This window comes from Sarcophilus harrisii, chromosome 1 (assembly GCF_902635505.1).
Source record: "Sarcophilus harrisii chromosome 1, mSarHar1.11, whole genome shotgun sequence".
Lineage (NCBI taxonomy): Eukaryota > Metazoa > Chordata > Mammalia > Dasyuromorphia > Dasyuridae > Sarcophilus > Sarcophilus harrisii.
The window spans coordinates 671041207-671065582 of record NC_045426.1 but is presented as its reverse complement, the minus strand read 5'-3'; the positions used below and the strand labels follow the sequence as shown (position 1 = coordinate 671065582).

At 39.2% G+C, this 24376-nt stretch overlaps 1 protein-coding gene across 7 annotated transcripts in view; it reads right to left on the bottom strand.

Moving 5' to 3' along the window:
* Positions 1-24376, bottom strand: part of LOC100924545 (mucin-16) — a 169033-nt gene that overhangs the window by 29852 nt on the left and 114805 nt on the right. For all 7 annotated transcript variants that reach the window (XM_031948281.1, XM_031948282.1, XM_031948279.1 and 4 more), the window contains 28 exons: positions 23288-23356; positions 22841-22906; positions 22458-22582; positions 22295-22362; positions 21706-21878; positions 19791-19826; positions 18901-18969; positions 18309-18374; positions 17951-18075; positions 17778-17845; positions 17189-17361; positions 15716-15751; positions 14833-14901; positions 14208-14273; positions 13830-13954; positions 13088-13155; positions 12546-12718; positions 8980-9015; positions 8050-8118; positions 7376-7441; positions 6998-7125; positions 6819-6886; positions 5901-6073; positions 4144-4179; positions 2333-2398; positions 1960-2084; positions 1782-1849; positions 1145-1317 (listed from right to left, as the gene is read on the bottom strand). In XM_031948281.1, coding sequence (XP_031804141.1) covers positions 1145-1317; positions 1782-1849; positions 1960-2084; positions 2333-2398; positions 4144-4179; positions 5901-6073; positions 6819-6886; positions 6998-7125; positions 7376-7441; positions 8050-8118; positions 8980-9015; positions 12546-12718; positions 13088-13155; positions 13830-13954; positions 14208-14273; positions 14833-14901; positions 15716-15751; positions 17189-17361; positions 17778-17845; positions 17951-18075; positions 18309-18374; positions 18901-18969; positions 19791-19826; positions 21706-21878; positions 22295-22362; positions 22458-22582; positions 22841-22906; positions 23288-23356 — 2583 coding nt within the window. The remainder of the gene's footprint in view (positions 1-1144; positions 1318-1781; positions 1850-1959; positions 2085-2332; positions 2399-4143; positions 4180-5900; positions 6074-6818; positions 6887-6997; positions 7126-7375; positions 7442-8049; positions 8119-8979; positions 9016-12545; positions 12719-13087; positions 13156-13829; positions 13955-14207; positions 14274-14832; positions 14902-15715; positions 15752-17188; positions 17362-17777; positions 17846-17950; positions 18076-18308; positions 18375-18900; positions 18970-19790; positions 19827-21705; positions 21879-22294; positions 22363-22457; positions 22583-22840; positions 22907-23287; positions 23357-24376) is intronic.

Sequence of the window (24376 nt, the reverse complement as noted above, 5' to 3'; positions counted from 1 at the left end):
TCATTTTATTCACCCTCTTTTGGGCATGCTTCATCTTGTCAATGCTCCTTCTAAAATGTGGGCCTAGAACTAGATACAGTATACCACATGAGGCCTGATTAGATTAAGAGACAGCAGAACTATTATATCCTTCCTTCTAGATATTATACATCTCAATGGTTTTAGAACGTTCTCCAATTGGGTTTGCAATCAGATTAAGATTAACTGCAGAATTGTACCTTTTTCTTTGATAAAATTTACCTTGCTAGTCCTTAGCAATCTTTTCAATATATTGAAGTTTTATTGGACACAGATTCTGTCTAATGCATTAGCTAATTATCCTCTCCATCTTTGTTTGTTTATACATTTAACACTATTTGTCTCGGGCTATGAGAGACAGCAAGGTGTAGAGGATAGTGGGTCAGATGTGGAATCAGGAAGACCTGAGATCAAGTCTAGAACTCAGAAACACATTAGCTACATGATCATGGGTATCAACCTCACAATACTTCAGGCAATTGTGTAAGACTTGAGGTTACAAACAAGCTGCCCATCTTCATAGGAGGGAGTTTACATACTGGGAGTCTCTCTCTACTGATGAAAACACAAGTCTGAACTCCAGAAGAAAAAAAGCAATGTCTCCATCAAAGTCAATGCTAAAACTAAAATGCATTCTAATGACCAAGCTTGGGCCCAAAGAATAAATAAGAGAAGGCATCATCACCCATTTATTCACAGGAGTAGAAGGTTATGGATATGGAATACTATATATAATGTCAAACTTTTTTATTATTTTGGTTAGTTTTGCTAAATGGTTCCCCTTTCTTTTGTCTTGGTAAGAAATGGCTCTCTAGAAGGGAGGAGGATTTCTTGAGAAATGTATCTGATGTAAAAACAAAAAAATGATACTGGCAATTTATGTTTTAAAATAGAAGTATTGGCTAGGACTATAAGGTTGCCACAGATGACAACAAATCAGGAGTCATGAGTAATCATTTCTCCAGTTAAGTGCTACGGAGAGTTTTCTTATATAAGAACCTCAACAAGGGATAGAGTAGATATTAGTTTTAGGGTAGGTTAGGGATTGGATTAAAATAAAGATGGGGGAAAGGTGAAACAAAAAAGAAAATGAGGCAGGTGGAATTGCCTCTGTGAGTCTACTTACCATTAAGATAAAGACTGTCCTTAGCAAGGGAATAGGGGCCCAGCATGGAGATGCCATATGTTTGGTTACTCAGCTCCCAGTACACCCTCTCTCTGTCTAGGGCAGGGCTGTTGGGATCTCTCCTATAGGTGCACAAGGCATCCACTCCAGTTGCTAATCCATCTTTCATAGGTCTGGGAAAGAAAATATTGTTGGAAGTCTAGTCATTGGTGCTAAGAAATTAGCCTGAGGGAGCACTCATATAAAGGGACAATGAAGTGGTAGGAGAGGGTTGCAGGTGATGATTAGATTGGTGGAGACTCTCCATGATGTCTACTTACCTTCTGGGTAAGATTAAATAACCAAAAATCCCCACTGGGGAGAACTATCTTGCTATATAAGCTTTTATCCTAAATTGTGGCTTACAAGGAAAATTATTTTCCTGAGAACCCATGGACCAGAAATGGATGGAGAGAAAGCAATCTGGGAATTTAAACATGGAGGAGATATAGCAGGAGGACAGTATGTGGAGATCTTTGCTATTATACCCCATGAGCCCCAGTTTGGAAATACCCCATTATGAAATCTTCAATACTGGAGAACAGAGACTATATACTCTCAAACGAATTGCTCAACTCTAAATTTTCCTGGTTCTCACCTCAGGGACATCAGCTTGCATCCAGAGTAGGAGGAGCCAATGCTGCTGTTCCGGAATAAGGGGCCAAGCTGACAAAGGAAGGGGAAGATGAATCCTGGCAAGTAAGTAGCTGAAATCAAAGGTATGAAGAATACAATTGTACAGGCAGGAAATGAAGCCGGAGGTGGGGTAATCTCACCAGACGTTGCAGGATCCTCTCAGTAGAATTGAATTTGCTGGAGCCTGGGTGCTCCATCTCTGCAGAGTAGAGCAGATTAGTGATGGTGAAGTTCAAGGTGAATGCCTCTAGGCTGTGGCCACTGGCTATAGAAAAAAAGGAGAGAAATCTTTGTACCTGCAACTAAGGCACATCAGTCAGTGCACCTGAAAATACCCAGTTATCAGTGTCCTGCTCCTTCTTGAGAGAAAAACTCAGCATCTGGACCCCACTGATGGCCATTTTGTGGAATAGCTCCCACTTTTAATGTTCCCCTTTTGTTTTTTATCTCCCTTCTTCTGGTCTCACATCTAGAATTGTTCCAGGAAATAAAAGAGGTGCTGGTGGTTTTTACCTGTGGAGCTGGAGAATGGTGAGGGAGCCAGAGATGTTGCTGGAATGAATGTGGTTACTGGAGAATCTGAGAAAAGATCATTAAGAAACATTACATATATTAATATCACGAACATGAGATATGGGGGAAGATACTCTTCTTGACTTGGATGCTGAGTCTCCTTCTGGGTTCTCTCAATCTTGAGCTATGGGTCCTGGGATTCAGTCACCAAAGTATACAGGGACTGGGAGATACAGGCTGGTTCAATTGTAAACTCCCACTTTTAATTATATATGCCTTTCTAGTAAGCATTATTTCATTCACTCAAGCTATTGTTTCATTCATTATATTTTTATCCCCAGGACCTAGTACACTGCCCGTGCAATGGACTTAATAAAATACTTGTTGATTGCTTGATTCTGTTGGCAAAACTTAGGCCTGGAATGTCTTGAATCATCCTTTTGAGAAGGACAAGTGTCTCATTTCCAATTTCTATGATGATTGTTCCGGCTAATTGTTAATGGCAGAGTTAGGCAATTCAATCTTGTCCGGTCTTCACAGAGCCATAGTTTATTAATCACTGAGCCAGGGTCAAATCTTATTTGACACATATTGGTTATGTGAGTAAATTACTTAACCTCTCATTGCTCTAGGTAACTAAGACTGTAAGTTGCAGATAATGTGCTTAACTTTGCATTGGAAGAGACATGTTCCTCATCTGGGAGTTCCCTATAACTATGAAATAATTCTCTCCCCCTTATCTCTGGTCTTTGTGATATATGATCTGGGGTGCCACACCAAATCCCACACCCAAGGGTTCCTTGCTCTGGGATGCAACTATATTTTAGGATAGAGATTATGGAACTTTTGAACAGCAAGTCTCTCCCCAGACTGTTTGGTCTATAGGCGGCAGAAGCAGCTGCATTCCCTATCTATTTAACTTTCAGGCCCTTGTAAGGGGGTGAAGATATTGATGTGGTTGTTGGTTGGTCTAGGAGTTAGAGAAAAAAGTTCCAAAAAAGGCATGGAGTCATGGATAATAAAGAGTTGTAAGGGACCTCAGAAGCCAGTGAATCCAACTTGTCTCCTCTATAATATTACAAGTGTGCATTAGAGATGGAGGGGGCCACAGGTGCCTTCAAGTAGAGAACTCAGTGAATCTGGGGTCATTAGACACTAGTCCAGAGACCTCCATTGAGGAAAAGTTTATTCAATGGATGGCTGGCAGAATATTATTCATCCAGTGACTGCTAAGCTGAGCTTCATGACCTTTCCTCAGCATGTAAGTTGAGGGTCTCTGCTGGTGACTCCATTAATCAGGCAAGTTGAGATCAGGGCTCCTCAGGGAATTATCATGTGAGTTCATCCCCACCCATCCTCATTCTCCATCACAGAGCTTAGGATCAATTGTGAAGAGCTCCATCTGACTTGCTTGTGGGGACAGCTAGGAAACTCCTTACCATTCAAATACTGAAAAAGGAACTGGGAGGCCTGAAAGAGCTATGGCAATCTAGAGTTCTTTTTCCCATTGTTGTCATATGTTAGAAAGAGTGCTAGATTTAGGAACAGAAAATCTGAATTCAAATTCCATCTTTATGACCTCGGGCACTTCCAGTCTCCTTCTGAAGATCTCTGGTGATGGGGAATGGACTATCTCCCTAGGCAGCTCATTCCATGCTTGAAATTCCTTACTGATGACACCTGAAAGGACTTCAGGGAAAGGACTTCAACCACAAGCTATATGTGTGGTTAAGATTGTCTCACTGGGGTCAGGTCAGGAAGGGAACGACAAGGCTGACTCACAGATGGCTGATGGTGGGAAAAATACTTACTGGAAGTAGTTTTGGCCACTCTGTGCTCATTATAACCTGGAAAACAAAGAATGGACAGTAAGAAAAGGAAGAGAGCAGCTTAGAGGCTCAACTGAAAAAAGGAATTAGTTTATACCACTGGTCAGTACTCCCAGCAACCTGCATCTTGTGAGGAGAGAAAGAAAATTCTCCTGTTCACCGTCTAACATTTTTGTCTGACACCAAGGAAAGTAAAGAAACCAGAGAGATTTGTAGCTTGAAGTGATTTCCTGTGGGAGCAAATGTAAACTTTCATTGGTCCACCCTTTTTTTTCCTTGTTCCTAATACTGTCTTCTGGGATGTTTGGATTCTACTACATGACAGTCTTCTGGATAATTGAAGAATGATAAATGAAGATAATTATCATCATCATCATCATCATCATCACTGGTATTTGTATTATGGTACTGTAAGGCTTACAAAACACTTTAGACATTTATCCTCACAACAAACTTATGCGGTTGGTGCTGTTATCCTTATTTTGCAGATGAGAAAACTGAGGATCAGACTGATTAACTTAAGTGACTTGTCCAGGTCACACAACTAGTGCATTTGAGAGATAGAATTTGAACTCAGTTTTTACTGACTCTAGGATCAAGACACTATCTCTGCACTGCCTATCTGCCCAGTCTACCTCATAGTTTCTAGTTGTCTCTCTATACTGGGGTTTCTCAAAATGGACTTGCTTCTGTTTGTCAAAATCCTTTTGAAAACATAGCCCCAAGATGAGATACAATGCTCCAGACATGTACCCGACAAGGCAGAGGAAAATGTAACTGCCAACTCTTTCAGTAGCTTTTCAGAGTACTAAATTTCTATTATTGTAGACTACTCATTTATGACCAGAGATACATGATTGCAAAGTGATTTGAGCTGGGAATTCAGAGTCAGAAGGTCTGAACTCAGAATCCTCTTTCTTACACTGAATGAGAATTGGGTGATCCTGAAAAATAATTCAGTCTCTTAGGATCAGGCAATTCTCTAAGATGATAGGTTTTAGATAGGTTGCAATTTGCCTCATGAAAGGGAATTTAACATATGAGTAGTCTTTTTTTTTTTTTTTTGCATATGTCACTTTGATGGCTCCTATTGAGCTTATTGTCAACAAAATCTCCAAGATTTGAAATAAAATGCAGTCTAGTTCTGTATTCTCAAACTTATAAACTTATGCTTGATTTAAAAAAAAAACTAAACACAGAACTTAAAATCATTGGACCATAAATTTAGAACTAACAGAGACCACGTCTTGACCAAGATTTTTTTTATTTTACAGAAGAAAGAACTGAAACCCATATGTTGGTTAGCCAACAATCAAGCTGAGAGGAATATAGGAATATCAGGGCTCAGGTTCTTGATTCCATTCTACTTCTTAGGTAACCATCCTTCCTAACTTCATGTTATCTATACTTTTGTTTGTTGCCATATAAGTCCCCAACTAATTACATAAAAGGATAAATTTGCAACAATAACAAAATAGGATAAAGATCAAATTTCTGTGGCTATAACAGATGGCACCAAGTATTGGACAATATAGGGAATCAGGTAAGGGTAGGTCTTATCTTTTTGCAGTTAGCTGAATGAAGGAGGAATTGGAATAGAAGGTTCTTCTAGGTAGGGATGGAATTAGGGTATAAATAAAAAATAATTCTTTAATATATGAAGAGATAATGACACTGAAGTTATATCAGAAGACTGACTGGGAAAGTGGCCAAGATTTTGGCTCAGTTAGGTAACTCACCATCAAGATAAAGACTATCCTTGTCCAGGGTATAGGGGCCCAGCCTGGAGATGCCATGTGTCTCCCTGCTCAGCTCCTGGTAAATCCTCTCTCTGTCCAGTACAGGGTTGGCAGGGTCAATGTGACGGGAACACAGGGCATCCACTCCTGTTGCAGAGCCATTCTTCATAGGTCTGGACAAAAAATGTAGAAAGTGACATGGACATCCATAAAATTGGTGCTGAAAAACATTATAGGGATTCTGGGTATAGAGATAAATATATGACTGAGATGACCTGGGAAAGACTGATGGACCTTAGAATGGTTAATGAACAAGCATTATCTTTGTGGGTAGGAATACTGAGCAATCAGAAAATCCCAATTGAAAAGAATATTGTTCACATTGGACTGCTTCTTCTAAATCATTAACGTCTAAGTGGAATTATTTTTCCTGAGAACTCAAGAATAAGGAGGACTGAAATAAAGTAGTTTGGGAATTTGAAAGTTAAGAAAAAGAGACTAAAGTGCATGAACGAGTTGCTTTTTTAATCCATACTTCCATTAGAGGTTTATTCTCTCTTTTTTTTATCTATAGCTATTTTTTTATTTAATAGCCTTTTATTTACAGGTTATATGCATGGATAACTTTACAGCGTTAACAATTGCCAAACCTCTTGTTCCAATTTTTCCCCTCTTACCCCCCACCTCCTCCCCTAGATGGCAGGATGACCAGTAGATGTTAAATACATTAAAATATAAATTAGATACACAATAAGTATACATGATCAAAACATTATTTTGATGTATAAAAAGAATCAGACTCTGAAATATTGTACAATTAACTTGTGAAGGAAATAAAAAATGCAGGTGGGCATTTTAGAGGTTTATTCTCAAGGGTGAAGGGAAAATGTTTCATTTCTTATCCTCTTGACTTCTTACCTCAGAGAAATCACCTTGCATCCAGAGTAGAAGGGGGCAATGCTACTTTTCCTGAACAAAAGACCAATCTGGCAAAGGAAAGAAAATTTCGGGTGAACTTGGGAATAAGAGGAGATGGTTCCCAAACAAGGAAAGCAGCTGGGCAAGTAGGGGATGACATAGGCAGGGAAGAGACTAACCCGACGCTGAAGGACCCTTTCTGTAGAGTTGAATTTGTCAGAGCCTGGATTCCCCATATCTTCTGTGTAGAGTAAGTTGGTGATGGTGAAGTTCAGAATGAAAGATTCCAAGCTAGAAGTGCTGCTGACTGAAGTAAGAGAAGGAGATCAACAGCTATGTGTAAGCATTAGTCCCATCTGCAAGCAGAACACTCAGTGGCTGTTCTATTCCCTTCTGGAAGGAAAACTCATTACCCTGGTTCCACTCATGTCTCTGGTGGGAAAAGATTCCACACTTCCCCAATTGTGTTTTATTTAGCTTTTCCCCAACTACTAATCTCATGACAAAGCTCATTAAGGCACTCCAGGAAAGGATTCATAGATGCTTGCAGCTCATACCTGTGGTGGTAAAGAATGGTGATGGACCAGAAGGTGTTATTGTAGCAAAAGTGGTGGATACAGGAGCTGAGGATAAATCAGGACAAAAGAAAACCACTGCTAAAATCACAACTGATAAAATTATAGAACCAAGAGAAGAACAGCAGATGGGCTTTGCTTGGCTTGGGTCAAGATTGATCAAAAGAATATATATCCAAGAGATTGTGCTCAGAAGTGCTAGGGTTACAAAAGAGGCAAAAGATGGGCCCTACTTTCAAGTAGCTCACAATAATAGGGAAGATTATCAAGTGGAGAGCCATATTCTAGAAGATTATAAAATAAAGTAGAATTACCACAAGGGGTCTCAGGGACAGGGGGTAAAGGGTTGCTAATGATGGACAGAATAGCCTTTTGCAAGGGGTTCCCTGGCCCCTTCTTCATCATTTGAGTGGGATACAAAGATTTATTCCTAAAGGGATCTGTCTGTAAATGACCAGATGTTTAAATCTTAAGTCTGGTCTTTGCAACAGGAGAACTCAGAGGACATGTCAAATCACACTTCCTATCTAGTCCTACCCTCCAACTTCTTAGAATAAAAAGAGCTTGTTTGGAAAGTCTAAGTTTGTTTCATTTTTTTCTTCTTTCAAGAGCTTTGAAGAGCACTTTCCAAAATACTGATGTCACCATTCTCTTACCTGTGTAGACTTCAGGCTCTGTAGATAGCAGGGAATAGGTGAAGGTTGATCCAGTGGCTGGCCCAGAAGCTGCAGAGAAGGATTCTTATTAAGAAATGAACATACAGAGCAACACAGATTATGAACTCAAGGACACAAGAACTGGATTTGGTTTAGTTTTGTTTTGTTGCCTTTCTTTGTATCCCCAGCACTTAAAATATTAATTAATGATTATTGCCCTAGATACCATCTCTAGGTTCTATATACAGGAAATGATTAATAATGTTTAACAAAATAAGTAAATGAATGTTGTCAAACTCCTTGAGTGACCACAGCAGGGGCTTTCACTGGCTAAAGTCACTTTCACTGCTAGTAACATCTCTAGCAGAAATGAAGTAAAGGTCTCAAGGCATCCCATCATGTAATTCCTACTCCAGGTAGACTTTTACAATTGATGTTTATCTGTGAAATGTCAATTCCTCTTGACTTTTCTATTAGGAAAGTTTATTAAATTATTACCACATAACCTTGGGTAGAGGGAATGGGAATTCCAGAGAGTGAGGCAATGTCTATGATCATTAAGTGCCACAAGGACCAAAATGTCTTTTTCTTCTACCTGGGAGCTTTTCCACACAGAATTTCAGGACTGGAAGTCTCCTAAGAGGACATATAAATCAGGAATTCCCTAGTATCCATGGAAAATGGATATCCACTACCAGCCTGAAGAATTAAAGTGATAGGAAACTCATTCCACATTGAGGCAGTTGATTCTACTGTAGGAAGAAGTCCTTTTTAATAACACTCAGTTAAGTTATGAGTGCACAGATACTAAAGAAATCCATGATAACTTCACTTTTCTCAGTCATACTGAGGATCATTTCCAGGTGTGAAAATTTCAGCAATCACAGCTGACCTGAGAATCAAAGCATATTTGTATAACAAGACACTTACTCATCATGGGTTGGACTGGACTGTACTCATTATAACCTGAAAAAAAAAGGACAGATAATGAAAAGAAATATCAAATGATAAAAGAACCAAGAGAACACTTGAGAGGCTCATATTGACAACAAGAGAACAGAAGATCTAATGACTCAGTTTGCTTTCTTGGCATTTTGGGTGTCTGCTCTTTGAGGGAAGGATCAAAAAAAATTCTTCCAGGTACCTGCCAGCTCTATGACATGACAAATATAACAAAGGACCTATCCTTGATTTATTCTGCCCTTTTTAAACAAAGAGCAGAGCAAACCTTCAGAATGTTTGCTCTGATTTGTTGTCAGGCTCCTCTCCCCACCCTCCTGGTTTAGAGAAGAAAATTCAACACACCAAGAATAAGGAGTAACAGAAACACAGAAATGAACAATGACCTGGTCCAACCTATAATTGACCAGAAATCCTTTCCACAACATTCCCAATAAATGGCAAGCTAGTATTTATTTGAAGTTCTTCAGGAAGGGAAACCTACTTCCTGAAGTAGACATCCCACATAATAAGAAATTTTTCTTTATATCAAGCCAAAATTCGCATCTTTACAACTTTATTTTAGAACCAAGCAGAATAAGTCCATTGTATTTTCTTTGTGACAGTCCTTTAACAACTTAAAGATAATAAAATACTTTATCTTTCATAGTATAACCTAAGATTTTTCTTAACCTTTTTTGTTTATCATATAACATTATAGAGCCATGTTGACTGTCAGAATTAAACTTACTAAATTTTTTCAGGCAAGATTAGCAGCTCCTCCAACTTACACTCACAAAGTAGGTTTTCAGAATCCAGATATATAAAGTTTTATTATCCCTATTAGATTTCACCTTATTAGATTTGATCCCAACGTACTAGCCTATTCAGATGCTTTGGGATTCCCAGCTCTGTCATCTAATACATTGGTTCAAACCTAAAACTTTGGGTTAACTGCAGAATTAATAAATGTGATTTATGCCTCATCTCAAGCTATTTACCTTTTAAAAGTAGCACAAAATCAAAGAAATATCACTAGGACAAAATGCTAATACTTCCCTTTCCAAGTTGTTATTAAATAATCAATATTCTTTGGGTCCAACCATTCTACCATTTTAAATCACTTAACTGTGCTACTTTCTAGTCCAAAGCTTCTTAAATTGTGGGTTGCAATCCCATGAGTTGTGTAACTAAATGTGGGGACTGCAAAATTATGATTTATATTAGTAATGTTTGGCTTGTATATGTATATGTATTTTATATACCTATGAGATCTGAGGTCACCTAAAAATTTCTTGGGCAAAAGGGGGCCACAAATGGAAAAAGTTTAAGAAGCCCCTGTTCTATTCAACATTTATCCCAAACAATGAAATTAACATGGGGACATTTGTCAAATGCACCCGCTTCTTTTCCACTTACTGAAAACATGTTCCATCCTTAAAAAAACAAAACCCTTTTCACTTGATCCTGCAATCACCTTACCCTATCATTATATGTCTCTTCTCCCTTTCATAGTCAATCTAGAAAAGGCTACTTTTCCCACTCACTTCTCAATTTCTTGCAATCTGACTTCTGATTTTACCACTTGACTGAAACTGAGTTTACCAATAATCTCTAAATTGCTAAATCTAATGGCCTTTTCTCAGTACTCATTTTTTTTTAACCTTTTTATGTATACACTGTTGACCACACTGTTTCTCCTGGATGTTCTGTCATCAGCTCCTGGTTTAATTATCATCTTTAAGCAGACAGATACTAGGATCCACACAATCAACTTTATCTATCTCTTGAACTTCAGTCCTATCTATATCCAGTCCCATAAGTACTGGAGATGTCCATATGAATGTTACAAACTCATCTGAAACTCAACATGTCCATAATGGGATTCACATGTCCTTCTAACTCACCCACCAACTATTGATGGAACAATCAACAACAGATTTACAACCTTGAAGTCATCATCAATTTTTCCCTCTTGTCCCCAATTTGGAAAATTAGCATCGATTCTATTTTTACATCACTGCTCACATAGCCACTGCTATGATTGACATCCTCGTCACCACTAGGAGGCTTTCATAACAGCTTCCAAACTGGTTTTCCTGACTCTAGTCTCATCACTCCAACCCATCTTCTGCACAGTTGTTAAATTAATGTCCCTAAAGCACAGATCTGATCTTGTCACTAACTTCCTCAAGAAGTTTCACTGTGCTAATTTGCATATTCCCTTCTTTAGGATTGCTTTGGGAATAAAATATAAATGCTTCTATTAGATATTTAAAGCCAATAAGGAATCTAGTTAGCTCCAAGGGGTCTTTTAGACTTATTTCATTTAATTCCCTCTTACATACTATATGTTTCCAATTGTTACATTTTACTCATATGTGATGTTCCAACTTCTGGTTATAGAATTTTAAGTGGTCATCCATACCTATAATGCTCTCTCATGCTCACTTCTCCTTTTTGAAACCCTTTCAATGGTTCATCTTAAATATTATCTTTCACACAAGATCTTTCTTTCTGCCCTCAACTATTAGTGATCTCTTCTTGAAATGATTTTGTATTTGCTGTGAATATATTTTGTATTTCTTTTTCTTTCTGGATACATGGTATTTTCCCTTAGTAGAGAATAAGTGCTTTAAGGACACAAAGATCATTTGATATTTTTCTCTATATCTTCAAAGTCTGGCAAAATGACTGACAGAATAAGCACTCATTAAAAGCATAATGAATTGAACAGAATTTAATTCCATTCCATAATCATCCTCTTCCACAGGGCTCCCCAATTCCTCCTAAGATTGTAATAAGGAACTGGACACAATATTCCAGATATAATCTGATAAGTCCAGAGGATGGTAGGATTTTACTTTTAATCTTCCAGATCCTAATATTGCATGTGTGTATACACACACACACACACACACACACACACACACACATACATATATATATGTGTATATGTGTGTGTATATATTATATATTATTGCTGTGTCATTGGCACTGAGCTTGTTATTCATATTGAGGTCATAGTTTATGAGAACCTCCACAGAATGCTGTCTAGCAATGGTCCTCCATCCTGGATCCTTACAGTTGATTTTTTAAAAATTTACTTATAGAATCTTATGCTCATCTTCACTAAATTTCATTTTGTTAAATATAGCCCATGTCTCAAGTGAATTGAGTCCTGATTAGATCATGATTCTTTGCAACATGGTAGTTATCAATCCTATCAATAAACTTTGTGTCATCTGAATATATGCTTCCTTTTATCTGTGTCTTCATCCAAGTCATTGTTAAATATGTTGAACAAAACACCACCAAAGTCAGAGCTTTGTGACTTCCATTAATTGAAAACAATTAAGAAAACTAAGAACAGGTTCTCTGGGGAAGTAGGTATCTGTTTTGCATAACTGAATAGACAAGGGATGAATGAGAATAAAATTAGGAATGTTTGGAGAGCTAAATCATAATGAGAATGAGATGAGACAATTTGGAATTAGAACAGAGGAGAGCACAACACAGACACTGGAGCCAATCTCTGTTTTTATAATATAACTCACCATTGAGATAAAGGGTGTCCTTGTCCAGGATGTAGGGACCAAGCCTGGTGATTCCATAGGTCTGGTTGCTCAGCTCCCAGTAAACCTTTTCTCTGTCCAGGAAAGGTCTGGCAAGATCTTGCCAACGAGTACATATGATATCTACTCTGGTTGCTAAGCCGTCCTTCATTGGTCTAGAAAAGAAATGTTGATGAAGTCTCCTAAAGCTTGGTGCTGACTAAACTGACACGACATGACCAAGTGGTTATTGGGGCAGTGAAACTGAGATATCTGAGATGATATGGTAAAAGTTGATAGTGACACTGATAAACCCACGCTACATCTGTAGAGAATAGTGTGGAATGAACAAGGATCTCCATGGATCAAGGACTCCATGGACAAGGGAGATAAATATAAAACATCTGGGGAATTTGAAAATGGAGGAAAAGGTCACTTTATGGAGACCCTATATTGGTTTCTTATCTACTCTGAGCTCTGGTTGTGTGCTTGTGGGTCCAGAGAGGACAACCTTAGAAACCCAAATGATAGCTTCCTGGTCTCACCTCAGTGACGTTAGCCTGCATCCAGAATAGAAGGAACCAATACTGCTTTTCACGAATAAGGGATTGAGCTGACAAAAAAGAGGAAAAAGTGAGTGAGCACAAACACACCTTATAAAGATGGAGTCCAAGGAATGAAGATTATTGTATAGGAAGATGCATGAGATCATTAATCAAGGGTTGGAAAAAACCTTAGCAACCATATTATCATCAACTACATAGTATATTGCCTGCACTCTGGTGGTTATCCTCATCTTCTTCCCTCTCCCCAACAGAACTTTGGACTCTGAAAGGTAAGCTTTTTACCTTATCTTCTCTAGAACCAGATCTCCATGACATTTCTTAAACAATAGGATGCCATCCCACCTTGAGCATATTCTCTGGCTTTTCCAGATCCCACTAGTGTGCTGTTACCGACCTCCTCTCCTCCCATTAGAATATAAGCTCCTTGAAGACATGAACTGTCTTATTTACTTTTATTTGTATCCCCAATGCTTAGTTAGCAAAACGCTTCACTTAGTGAGTGCTTAGTTAGTAACTATGTATTCCTTCATTTATTTATTCTTCCATTCCAGTCTAATTCTCTAATTTTACAGATGAGGGAAACAGAGAGGTTGGTTGATTTGCCCAAGATCACACACAAGCAAGAAGCATCAGAAATGGGATTTGAACCCAGATTCTCTCATTCCAGAACCAGTGCTTTTTCCATTGTACAATCCCAAGGGCAGGGACTGGAAAATCTCACCAGCTGTTGCAAGATTCTTTCCAAGGAGCCAAAAATGACAGAGCCAGGGCGCCCCATGTCTTCTGTGTAGAGCAGGTTGAGGATAGTGAAGTTTAGTGTGAAAGGATCCAAGGTGTGGTTATCAGCTATGGGAGGGGAAGAAAAAAAATACCCATACCCTGAGCCCCAGCCACATCACACAAATATACCCACTGACATCCTCTTCTTTCCTGAAAGGAAAACCCACACTCCATGGCCCCATTGAAATCCATTTAAAGGAACCCTTGCCATTTCCCAAACCTTCCTTGCCTATTCCTTTTGCATTGTTTGACTCATCTCCTAGTTAAGCACAATAAGACACTCCTGGGAATGCATAACAAGTACACCCTTTAAAGGTACCTGAGGTGCTGGAGAATGGTGATGGAGTTGCAAATGTATCTGGAGGGAAAGAGGTTCTCACAGGAACTGAGGATAAACCATGAAGAATGGAAATCATTAATAAAGCCATAGCACGAAAATTTTCAAATTGGGGAGACAACTACTGGGATGTGGGAGAAAAGTCACAGAATCCCTTGAGGAATGGGGCTCAATAATCACAAGAGGAAACACATAATTTATGTAATTGGCCGCTACTAGCAAAACTTATCAGTCTCTGTCCTTCCTGTCCAGAATACCCCAGGTCTTTACTTTAAGCTTTGCGTGGGACACATGAGCTCATTTCAAATAACTATGAGAATTTTTTGTTGTTAGCTGTTAAATCAACTGCCAGAATTTGCCTTTCTTTTTATGGAGGCGAGGTATGTATTGGGGGAGAGCTTTGAAATATGCAACACATTAAGGTCACCCTCCCTCACCCAAATCCCAGATGCTGATTTCCTCTTATTTGAAGGGTAAGTTTTTTCTTAGAATGAGGGGTTTTTGAAGATTAAGTCAAATTCCCTTTTCATAATCATGTTGTCTCTCCAGATTCCATGTGGGACCCAGTGGGCAATGCCCCAAGGTAGTAAAGTTGCCAAATTTCTACCTGTGGAGGTTCCAGGCCCCGAGGACATCAAGGGAGTTGTAAATGATGATGCAATGAATGGACCAAAAGCTGTAAACAAAAAAATAGAGGAAGAGGAGAAGGTGAAGGAGGAAGAGGAGGAGGAGGAGCAATATTGAAGAGTGAGAGAAACCAAAGTTGCCCACAGTGTAACTGGTGGAAATTGGTGTCATCATGATATTTATGTGGTCATTAATTCAGTGTTCCACATGTAGGAAATGTCTAATAAGTGTTTGACAAATGATTGAATGAATGTGGACAAATACTTCTGGTTGACTTAATTGTCTAGATTCTCACAGGAGAAGCCTTTCATAAGGACATTGGCTAAAGTGTCCTGTTGACATTATTAACAGAAATGGAATTTAGGGGGACAAAGGATACTATAATGAAAACGCCTTCAGAAACCTTGCTTAAAGAGCTAAGGTGCACTATTAATTCCCCTGACCATTCCATAGGGATGATTTACTAAGCTATCACCTTTCAATCTCAGATTGAGGAACCTGGGAATCCCAGGAAATGAAATAGTGTCTTTGGATCATGAAGGGTCAGAAGGATCAAGAGTCTATTGTTTTCCCCACCTGGAACGTTTTCTTCATAGAATTGCAGTAGTAATAGGAAAACCCCTCAGAGTATAACTAACCCTCTTCTTGTGTCTTTGTGATGATTTCTAATGATGGAAAATTCACTATGTCTCAAAGACAGTCCTGGGGGAGGGGAATTCCTTTCTAAATATCTCAGAATTGACTAAAGGAAAAGGAACACTGGCATTATGGGGCTTACCTATAGGAGTTGGGGGAGGAAGAAAAGACTTGGGACTCAGTAATGACCTAGGAGTCAAAGTTGATTTGAAAACAGAAACACTTACTTGTTGTAGGTTGGATAGGATGGTGTTCATTATAACCTGCAAAACCAAATAACATATAACAAAGAAAAGTAGATCAGAAAAAAGGAAGAGGAAATTTGATAGACACTAAGATGAGAACAAGAGCTGAACTGATGACTCAATTGAATTCTATTGTCATCCTTGAGATGACATTCTTCTGTGCACTCCCTTGCTCTCTGCCATGAAGGGAAAGATAATAAAAACATTTAAAACTTTGGGGATTTAGATAGAGCAAAGAGTACCCTTATTCAATTCATTTTTGCTATGTCCTGGTCTGCAGAAATATAGCATAGGGCAAAGCCACCTACTGACTATCCTAGGTCATCTCTAAGAGCAGGACAGAACCCTTATGCACAACAGTAAGCACTTAAAAGGCGTTTTCATTTATTTTAATTCAAGCTTCCTATAAGAACTCTTCCAAAATCCATTTTCAGCAAAATGCCATTCTTGATTTGCATGAGGAGTGTGAGGAGGGAGCACACTCCCTCCTCAGTGCATTCTACTTTTGGATGACTATAATTAATAGAAGATTTTCCCTTAATATGAATTAAATACCTTTCCGGGTCACTTTCACATATTACTTATAATTCTGCTCTTTGAGGCCAAGTAGAAGGATTTTATGTTCATTGTCCCTTGAGAGACCTTTAAATATTTGAAGAAAAACATTAGTCCTCTTTTTATTCACACCCAGTTCCTTTAAAGAATTTTTTATGGCACTGTTTCAAGTTCCCTTGATGGCCATTTTCTTTCTATATATGTTTTTCTTAAAGCATGAATCCTCAGAACACAACTAATATTATATGCTAATACTGGGCGACTGATTAGGCCAGAGGACAATGGAACTACAATCTTCTTCTGTACAAGTTCTAGATTTGTCTTCATGGGGACTAATTGAATTGCTCTATCATACTACTGGATCATGTTGAGATTTCAGTCTGCTGAACCCTTATAGTCTTCTCAACATGAATTCTTTTTAGACAAGTTCCCACAATCCTCTGATCAGGCAGTTAATTTTGTAAATTTGAATCCATATTTTTACCTTCCATTTGTTAAAGGCCATGTTGTTAGATGTGATTCACCTTTTTTATTTTTATTGAATTCAAGTTCTGACTAACATGTTAACTATTCAACCCTCCCAGTTTTTCTGTCCTTTGAAAATTTTTTTTACATCTATGACTATCCAATTTATTGCTAAAATGTTGAATATAATAAAACCTGATGCTAGTTGACAATAATGCAGAAAATGAAGAGGAATGTGTTAACCAGGGAAATAGGAATAGGTAGGGCCTATTTTGTGCTATTGACACAAGGGAAAAGGGAGGATTAGGGACATAGAATTCTGGAGGTGTTAGGTCCTGAATCAGAGTGGGAATAAAAAGAAAAAGACATTGGTCTCCTAACAGAGCTTATACTGGAAATAAAGAGGTCAACTATTGCCCTAGTGAAGAATCTCACCATTAAGGTAGAAACTATTCTTGTCCAGAGTGTAGGGGCCCAATCTGGTGATGCCGTGGGTTTCATTGCTCAGTTCCCAATAAACCCTTTCTCTGTCTAGATAGGGACTGGTTGGCCCTCCTCGATGGGTGCACACAGCATCCACTCCAGTTGCTAAGCCATCCTTCATAGATCTATGGAAGGAAACACATGTTGAGACCTCTGAGCTTAATTCTAAGAGATTAATTTGGGGGAGAAATTGGGGAAATTAAACTGAGATGAAGTGACATCAAAAGGATGATGATGGTTGAAAAACTCCCATTACTTGTGTGGTTAGAATGGTTTAATAGACACAGATCTCCCCCTGGAGAGAAGTGTTTCAACATTATAACACTTGTTCCAAATCAGTGATAGACAAGGGGAGCTACTTTTTGAAAGACCCCTGAATGAAGATAATGAGAATGAAACCATTTTCAAATTGGAAAATGGAAGAAATAGACCCTAGGAAGAGGCACTGCCTTTGTTGCTTGCCCAACCTGAGCCTTAGCCATGAACCTGGGGCATGAAGGGAAATGATGTCAGATTTCCAAATTTTATCCTCAAGTCTCACCTCAGGGCAATCACTTTGCATCCAGCATAGGAGGAACCAATGCTACTTTGCTTGAACAAGGGGCTGAGCTGTTAAGGAAATAAGAAGGGGAATGAGCAACCAAATTTTCATCCCCCAAAATGGAGAAACTTGCTGCACAGTAAAGGGATTGAGTAGGGCCTGTGGAACCTCACCAGGCGCTGCAGCACTCTCTCGGTGGAATTGAAAATGCCAGAGCCAGGGTGCCCCATGTCTTCTGTGTAGAATAGGTTGGTGATGGTAAAATTCAAGGTGAAAAGTTCCAGGCTGTGGCCACCAGCTATTACAGAGAAGGGAAACAAAAAACCCAGACCTGACCTTTGGGCACATCCATCAAGCATCCATTCAAACTGAACTACTGCTGTTGTATTTATTCCATCCTGGAAGGAAAACTCAGCACCCTGACCCTAGTGATATCCACATTATGGAATTCCCCCCATTTTTTCTTTATATCTCTCTACTCAAGCATAATAAGATACCATGGGGATTGAACCAGAGACATATCCTTTGTACCTGTGGTGCTGGAGAATGGCGATGGAGCTAGAGAAGTGTCTGGAGAAAAAACGGTTGTCACAGAAGCTGGAAATAATAATAAATATATAACACATAAATAAAGCCAAGATGTGAAAAATCTGAAGTCAGAAAATTGGGAGTAAAAAGTTCAGCTTGCTTTATAAAGCCCCAGAATCCCTGGGTGAAAACTCACAATCCAGAATGAGAAGGAAGTATGTATTTGATCCAATAGGGATCCAATCATTAGTACATCTTAGTAGGTCAAGAGCTTCCTGTCTTAACTTTCTTTAACTTATTAATGGGACATGTGGGCTTATTCTTGATTCCCATAGTGATTTATCCAGTTAATTTTTAAATTTATAAGAACTTAAATCTAATTAGGCTTTTGGGACATGAACTCTCAAGATAATACATTAAATCATATACCCTTTTCCCAAATAGCAAGTAATTATGTTTCCGAGTAAAGAGGATTTGGAATGTTTAGGTATGTTCCTTCTTTCAGAGAGCCTATTTTATCAGTTTCTGAGATTCTGAGTGTGCAGGGGAGAAGGGGAAGGGAACGGTGTGCTCTTTGGGGTATTAATGTTCTTACTTGTTGAGGTTCTAGGCCCTGCGGACCACAGGGTAGTCACAGGTGCTGATATACTTGTTGGCTGTTGAGCTGCAAAAAGGAATATTATTAGTTGTTCCCCGCTGTTCCCCACATAAGACCCTAGTGAAATTATGATCATACTTCCATATGCAGGAAATAATAAATGTTTGATGGCTTCGTGAATGTGATTAAGCAACATCCCTGGCAGCTACCAGAATACCCTGTCAATGAGAGTAGCAGACATAACATTAAGAGCTACAAGAGGCTTGTGCATGAGTCGCTGTCCGACTATTCTCTAAGGGTTGGGTTTCCCTGTGACTCACTCATTTCTTTAATTGCCTAGAGATAGCTTGCTAAGTCAGATGACTGCTAAGGCATCATTCTCATGAAATCTTGGGCAGAGAACATGGGAATCCCAGACTAGGAAGCCATGGTTCTAAGATACAGAGGACCAGGAGAACCTTAAGGTCCATCTCTCCTATGGACCTTTTTATTAAGAAAATTTCAGAGGTGCAATGGTCTTCAGGGTACATTTAATCCAAGAATGCCATCAATAACATCTGTGACAAAGGGCCATTCGACATCGTTTTTTACCCGAATACCCCAGTTTCAGTGAATTTGCCACCTCATAAGGCAATTACACTATTGGGATTTCTTCCTAATGAAGCCTAAATGTGTTGCCAGGAAAGGGACCTTAATTAGTTCATGCTGTCACACTGGTGACAGCTAAGAGTTGAGGGAATAATTCTTTTTTTTTGGAAGGGAGTATCTTTGTATATGTAGTACCTGGCACATGTTAAGTGAGTAATAAATACTTGTTGACTAACTACCTGAGAACAGGACTTACAGACAACCAAGGATGCAAGGGATTTAAATGGTAGAATACTTACTGGAAGAATATTGGACTGATCTATGTCCATTATAACCTAGGAAACAAAAGAGAGACAATGAAGGGAGAATATGATGGGAAGAGACTTAAGATACTCATGGTGACAAAATGACTTATTTTGCTGTCTCCTGTCATCTGGCATCTCCCTGGCACCCTGGATCCATGAGGAAGCAGATAACAGAATTCTCCTCCATCCACTCCCTACCCCTGCCAAGGTCTCTGACCCAGAGCTAATCGTACAAACAAAAGCTTGCAAGCTGAATGAAGGTAAGAGGTACTCTTGAATGAGTCCAGCCTTGTTGTGCCCTGACCTGTAGAAATAGCAAGTAAAGCTTCAGACTGCCTGTCCTGGCATATTTTCCATGACAACTCTTCAAATACTTGGAGACGCTTCTTGTGTCACCTTTAAATCCTCCTTCCTCCAAATTAAACATCCCCATTTTCCTCACCTGATATTTATATGTAATCAACTAAAAATCCCCCACCATTTTCCTTCCATCTTTCTCCCTACTGTATGCTTTTTGGTCCAGGGACATTGGCTTGGCTGTTCTACAATCAAGAGACTCTATCTTTTGACTCTGATCATTTTCTCTAGTTGTCCCTCTTACTTGGAATGCTTTCCCTTCTCATCTTTACCTCTTAGCTTCCTTCAGGTCCCATCTTCTACAGGAAGCCTTTCTCAACCCCTACTAATAATAACATTTCTTTTAATTATTTCCTATTTATCTTGTACACACAGACATGTTTGTCTTCCTCCTTAGATTATAAGCTCCTTGAGGGCAAGTACTAGGTTTTTTTTAACCTTTCTTTGTGCCTCCAGAATTTAGCCCACCACCTGGTATACAGTACATGCTTAATGAATGTTTATTGATTGACTGACTGACCCTTCTTTGGATGTTCTCTAGTTAATCTCTCTGTTTTAATTTGGTGGGTGAGTGTATTGGTCAACCAATGATCTCCATTGGATTTAATATTTACCTTAGATTTTGTTTAAGACTCTCAATTCATTTTCTGGGCTGCCAATGAATCAGTTGATTTATGGAGATTTCAATCCATTAAAAAGCTCCAAGTGTCTCAGACAAGAGCTTCTGCCTAGCCAAGTCTTTTCCACACAAATAACCATTATCTTCTCAGTTTGCTCTATACAGGCCAAAAAGAAATGGCCAACTTCCTGCTTTCTGAACATGACATTCCTATGTTCCTGGGATGGACTGTGTTCAGCTTGCTCCTTTTAAGGCATGTCTCCTGTGCCACCTTCTCCAAGAGATCTTTTCTTGACTTGGTTGCTCCCCTTCCATAACTTTGTGTTTATCCTAAATTTATCTGAGTTCATAGTGTCTCCTTTCAATAAAACATTAAGTGTATTAATGTTAAGAAGTGCCTCACTTCTGTGTTTGTATCCCCAGGACATAGCCTAGCTCCAAGCACATAGATGTTTAACAAAGTAGTGTTGATTGATCAGTTAAGTTTAAATTTTAATGTAAGTGAACTTAAAATCATTCCTTTTATAAATATCATGTTATATTTACCTTATTTTTTCATGTGCTAGTTTTTTAATAGGATCCTAATTCTATTCAATACCTTAACTATTTATCTCTTAAAGCTTTGTAACTTTTATATATTTGCTGCTATGTCTCCCTACAAATTATTGGTAAAAATCACTGATTAGAACAGGACCAAAGATGTCTCTGTTTTTTTCTGTTTCTGCCACCAAGATACACTAACTTAAAGGAATCCCTAGGGAAATAACTTGTATGGATAGAATTTGTCTTGTATATTTGATGTAATAGAGGATAATTGAGAAATAATGATTTTCTGGGAAGTTGGAGTAAATCAGAGGGGAAGGATAACATAGGAGGAAGTGGGACTGGGATGAAGATAGGAAAAAAGGCTGAGTTTCAGTTTAGACTTCTCACCATTGACATAGAGACTGTCCCTATCAAGGGAGTAGGGACCCAGCTGGGTGATGTTGTTTGTCTGGTTACTCAGCTCCCAGTAAACCCTCTCTCTGTCCAGGAAGGGGCTTGTTGGATCTCTTCGCTGTGTGCAAAGGGCATCCACTCCAGTTGCTGAACCACTCAACATTGGTCTAGAAAATGACATGGTAACATAGAAACTTGTACTGAAAAGGATGACAGGAACCCCAGATACAAAGAGAAACTGAGTAGCCTGAGAAGATTGGGGGAAAGTCTGGTGGGGATTCCAGGATGATTGAGTTGCTTCCATTATTTCTCTGATAAGAGTGTTGGTCAACCAAAGATCTCGACTGGATTGAATATTTACCCTAGAGAATTTCTTCTAGTTACACTTAATAAGAGGAATGAATTTCCCGAGAATCTATGAATAAGAAGTATAATTAAGCAGATTAGGAATTTAAGACTAGAGAAAATAGAGCAAAAATGGAAAAGCTGCCTTTGGTTGAAGTCCAACCCAAGCCTGGAGTGTATTCCTAGAGGAAGGAGGGAGATGCCCATAAATCCCAACTTGAAGGTTCTATGCTCTCACCTCAGGCAAGTAACTTTACATCCAGAGTAGAAGGAACCAATGCTGCTTCCCCTGAACAATGGACCAAGCTGATAAAAGAAGGAGAAATGAGTGAACACAGGGGCTGGAATGGAAGGAAAAGGAAATTGAGATGAAAGTTAGAGTAGGAGTTAGAAAATCTCACCAGGCGTTGTAGGATTCTCTCTGTGGAATTGAATTTGCTGGAGCCTGGATGTGCCATTTCTGTTGTATAAGGTAGGTTTATGATTGTAAAGTTCAGGGTGAAAGTCTCTAGACTGAGGCTGGTGGCTGCAGGAGAAAAAGGCAGAGAAACTCCTCACCTCTGAACCTAAGTCAGAATGCAGAGAGATACCCAACTATTCTGTATAATTCCTTCCTAGAAGGAAAGCTCATAATCCTGGGCCCACTGAGGTTCCCAATAAGAAATCTTTATCTACTTCCCAACTCCTCTCCCTCCCCTTTGCTCTACCTCTCTCATTCCCTAATCTCATTCCCCCAAACAAGACTTTCCTGAAGAATGAATAATAGAAATAGGAAGTTTTGAACCTGTGACATTGGAGAATGGTGATGGAGCCAGAGATGTTGCTGAAGCAAATGAGGTTGTCACAGGGGCTGGGGAAGAACGTATTGATGAAATTACCAGGTAAATGTTTCAAAATAAGCTCTCCAAAATCTGGGGCCACTGGGATCTGCTTACTTAGCTTAGCCAGAGAATCACTGAGAGGAGAACTATAGTCATGAGTCTAAGAATGGTATTCAATCACCACAGAAAGAGACAGCAAGTAGAGTGAAGTGAAGAACTAAAATCTAAGTTTGTTAGGTCAGAGGCTTTCTGCCTGGCTTGTCTTGGGTCACACTCTTTCTCATTCCCCCAGGTTCCCATTCCCTACTTGTTGGGTGATAGTTTCTTAGATGATGGTAACTTTATGTTGCCCTTTTTGAGAAAGCAGCTGTCACATAGAGAATAAGGACAAAAGCCTGCCACATTCTTACCTGTGGTACTATCAAGCTCAGTGGGCCTTAGGGGAATTTCAGTTGTGGATACAGTGTCTGGCCCCAAAGCTGTGAAAAGGAATGTTGTTAGAGACACATGGATTGAGATCATGGATAACAATAGCGAGGACAAAATGTTATGTAAATTTAACTAATTTTTTTTAACAAAGGAGATTTTAAAATGGAGGCAGCCATTGAAAGGGAGAGTATTTGCAGAAATAATTATAATGTAAAAACAGAAAAACATCAATAAACTAATTAAAAAGAGAGAGAGAAAGTCAGATCATGGTTACCCCTCATGAGAACCCAAAGAAACTAGAGGCATTTGGGCATTGGTTTAGTGTCTTGCACATAGGAGATGCTTAACAAGTTTCCTCAATGACTGTCTGACTGACTATTGTCAAACACTTCTGGAAGCTGTCAGAGTTCTCAGCTAATGATTTGTCCCAGTAAGAGTCCCTGAGATGTTCTTTCAGAGACTGTATTAATAATAGAGGAACTAAGATCAAGGCCATAAAACAGCCTGTGAGCCTCTCCTTCTCTCTTCTGAGAGCTGAGGTTCATCTGCAAACTGGCAAGCCTCCTCACCCCCTGTTGGGACAGTTAGGCAACCCATAAGCATTGATTAAACACCTGCTTCAGAATGGGGCTAGACACTGTTCTGGGGACTGCAGAAACAAAAGCAAAGAAGGAGACAGTCTCTACTCTTAAGGAGCCAAGTCATTACCATCCAAACTCTGAGAGAGTAGCTGGGATCCCCCAAATCTGAGACTGTGGTTCCAACCTGTGAAGGGTCAGATGATTCCAGAGCTCCATTTTCCCTAATTTGGAACCTTTTTCTGATAGAAGCACAGAACTGCCAAATTTCAGCCTAGGGGAAAGTCCTCAAAGGGTCATCTATAGCCTCTTAGACAGATGGTTGCCTAATAGGGTCATAGGACTCCAAATTCATTAGTCTGTTCACAATGCTACATAACTGCTTTTAAAACCCTGAAGACTTGCAGTGGTGTCGGATTCACCACTTCCTGGAGCAGTCCATCCTGCTTTGGGTTTTTGATACCTTTTGACATCCGAGTGGGATGAAAGGAT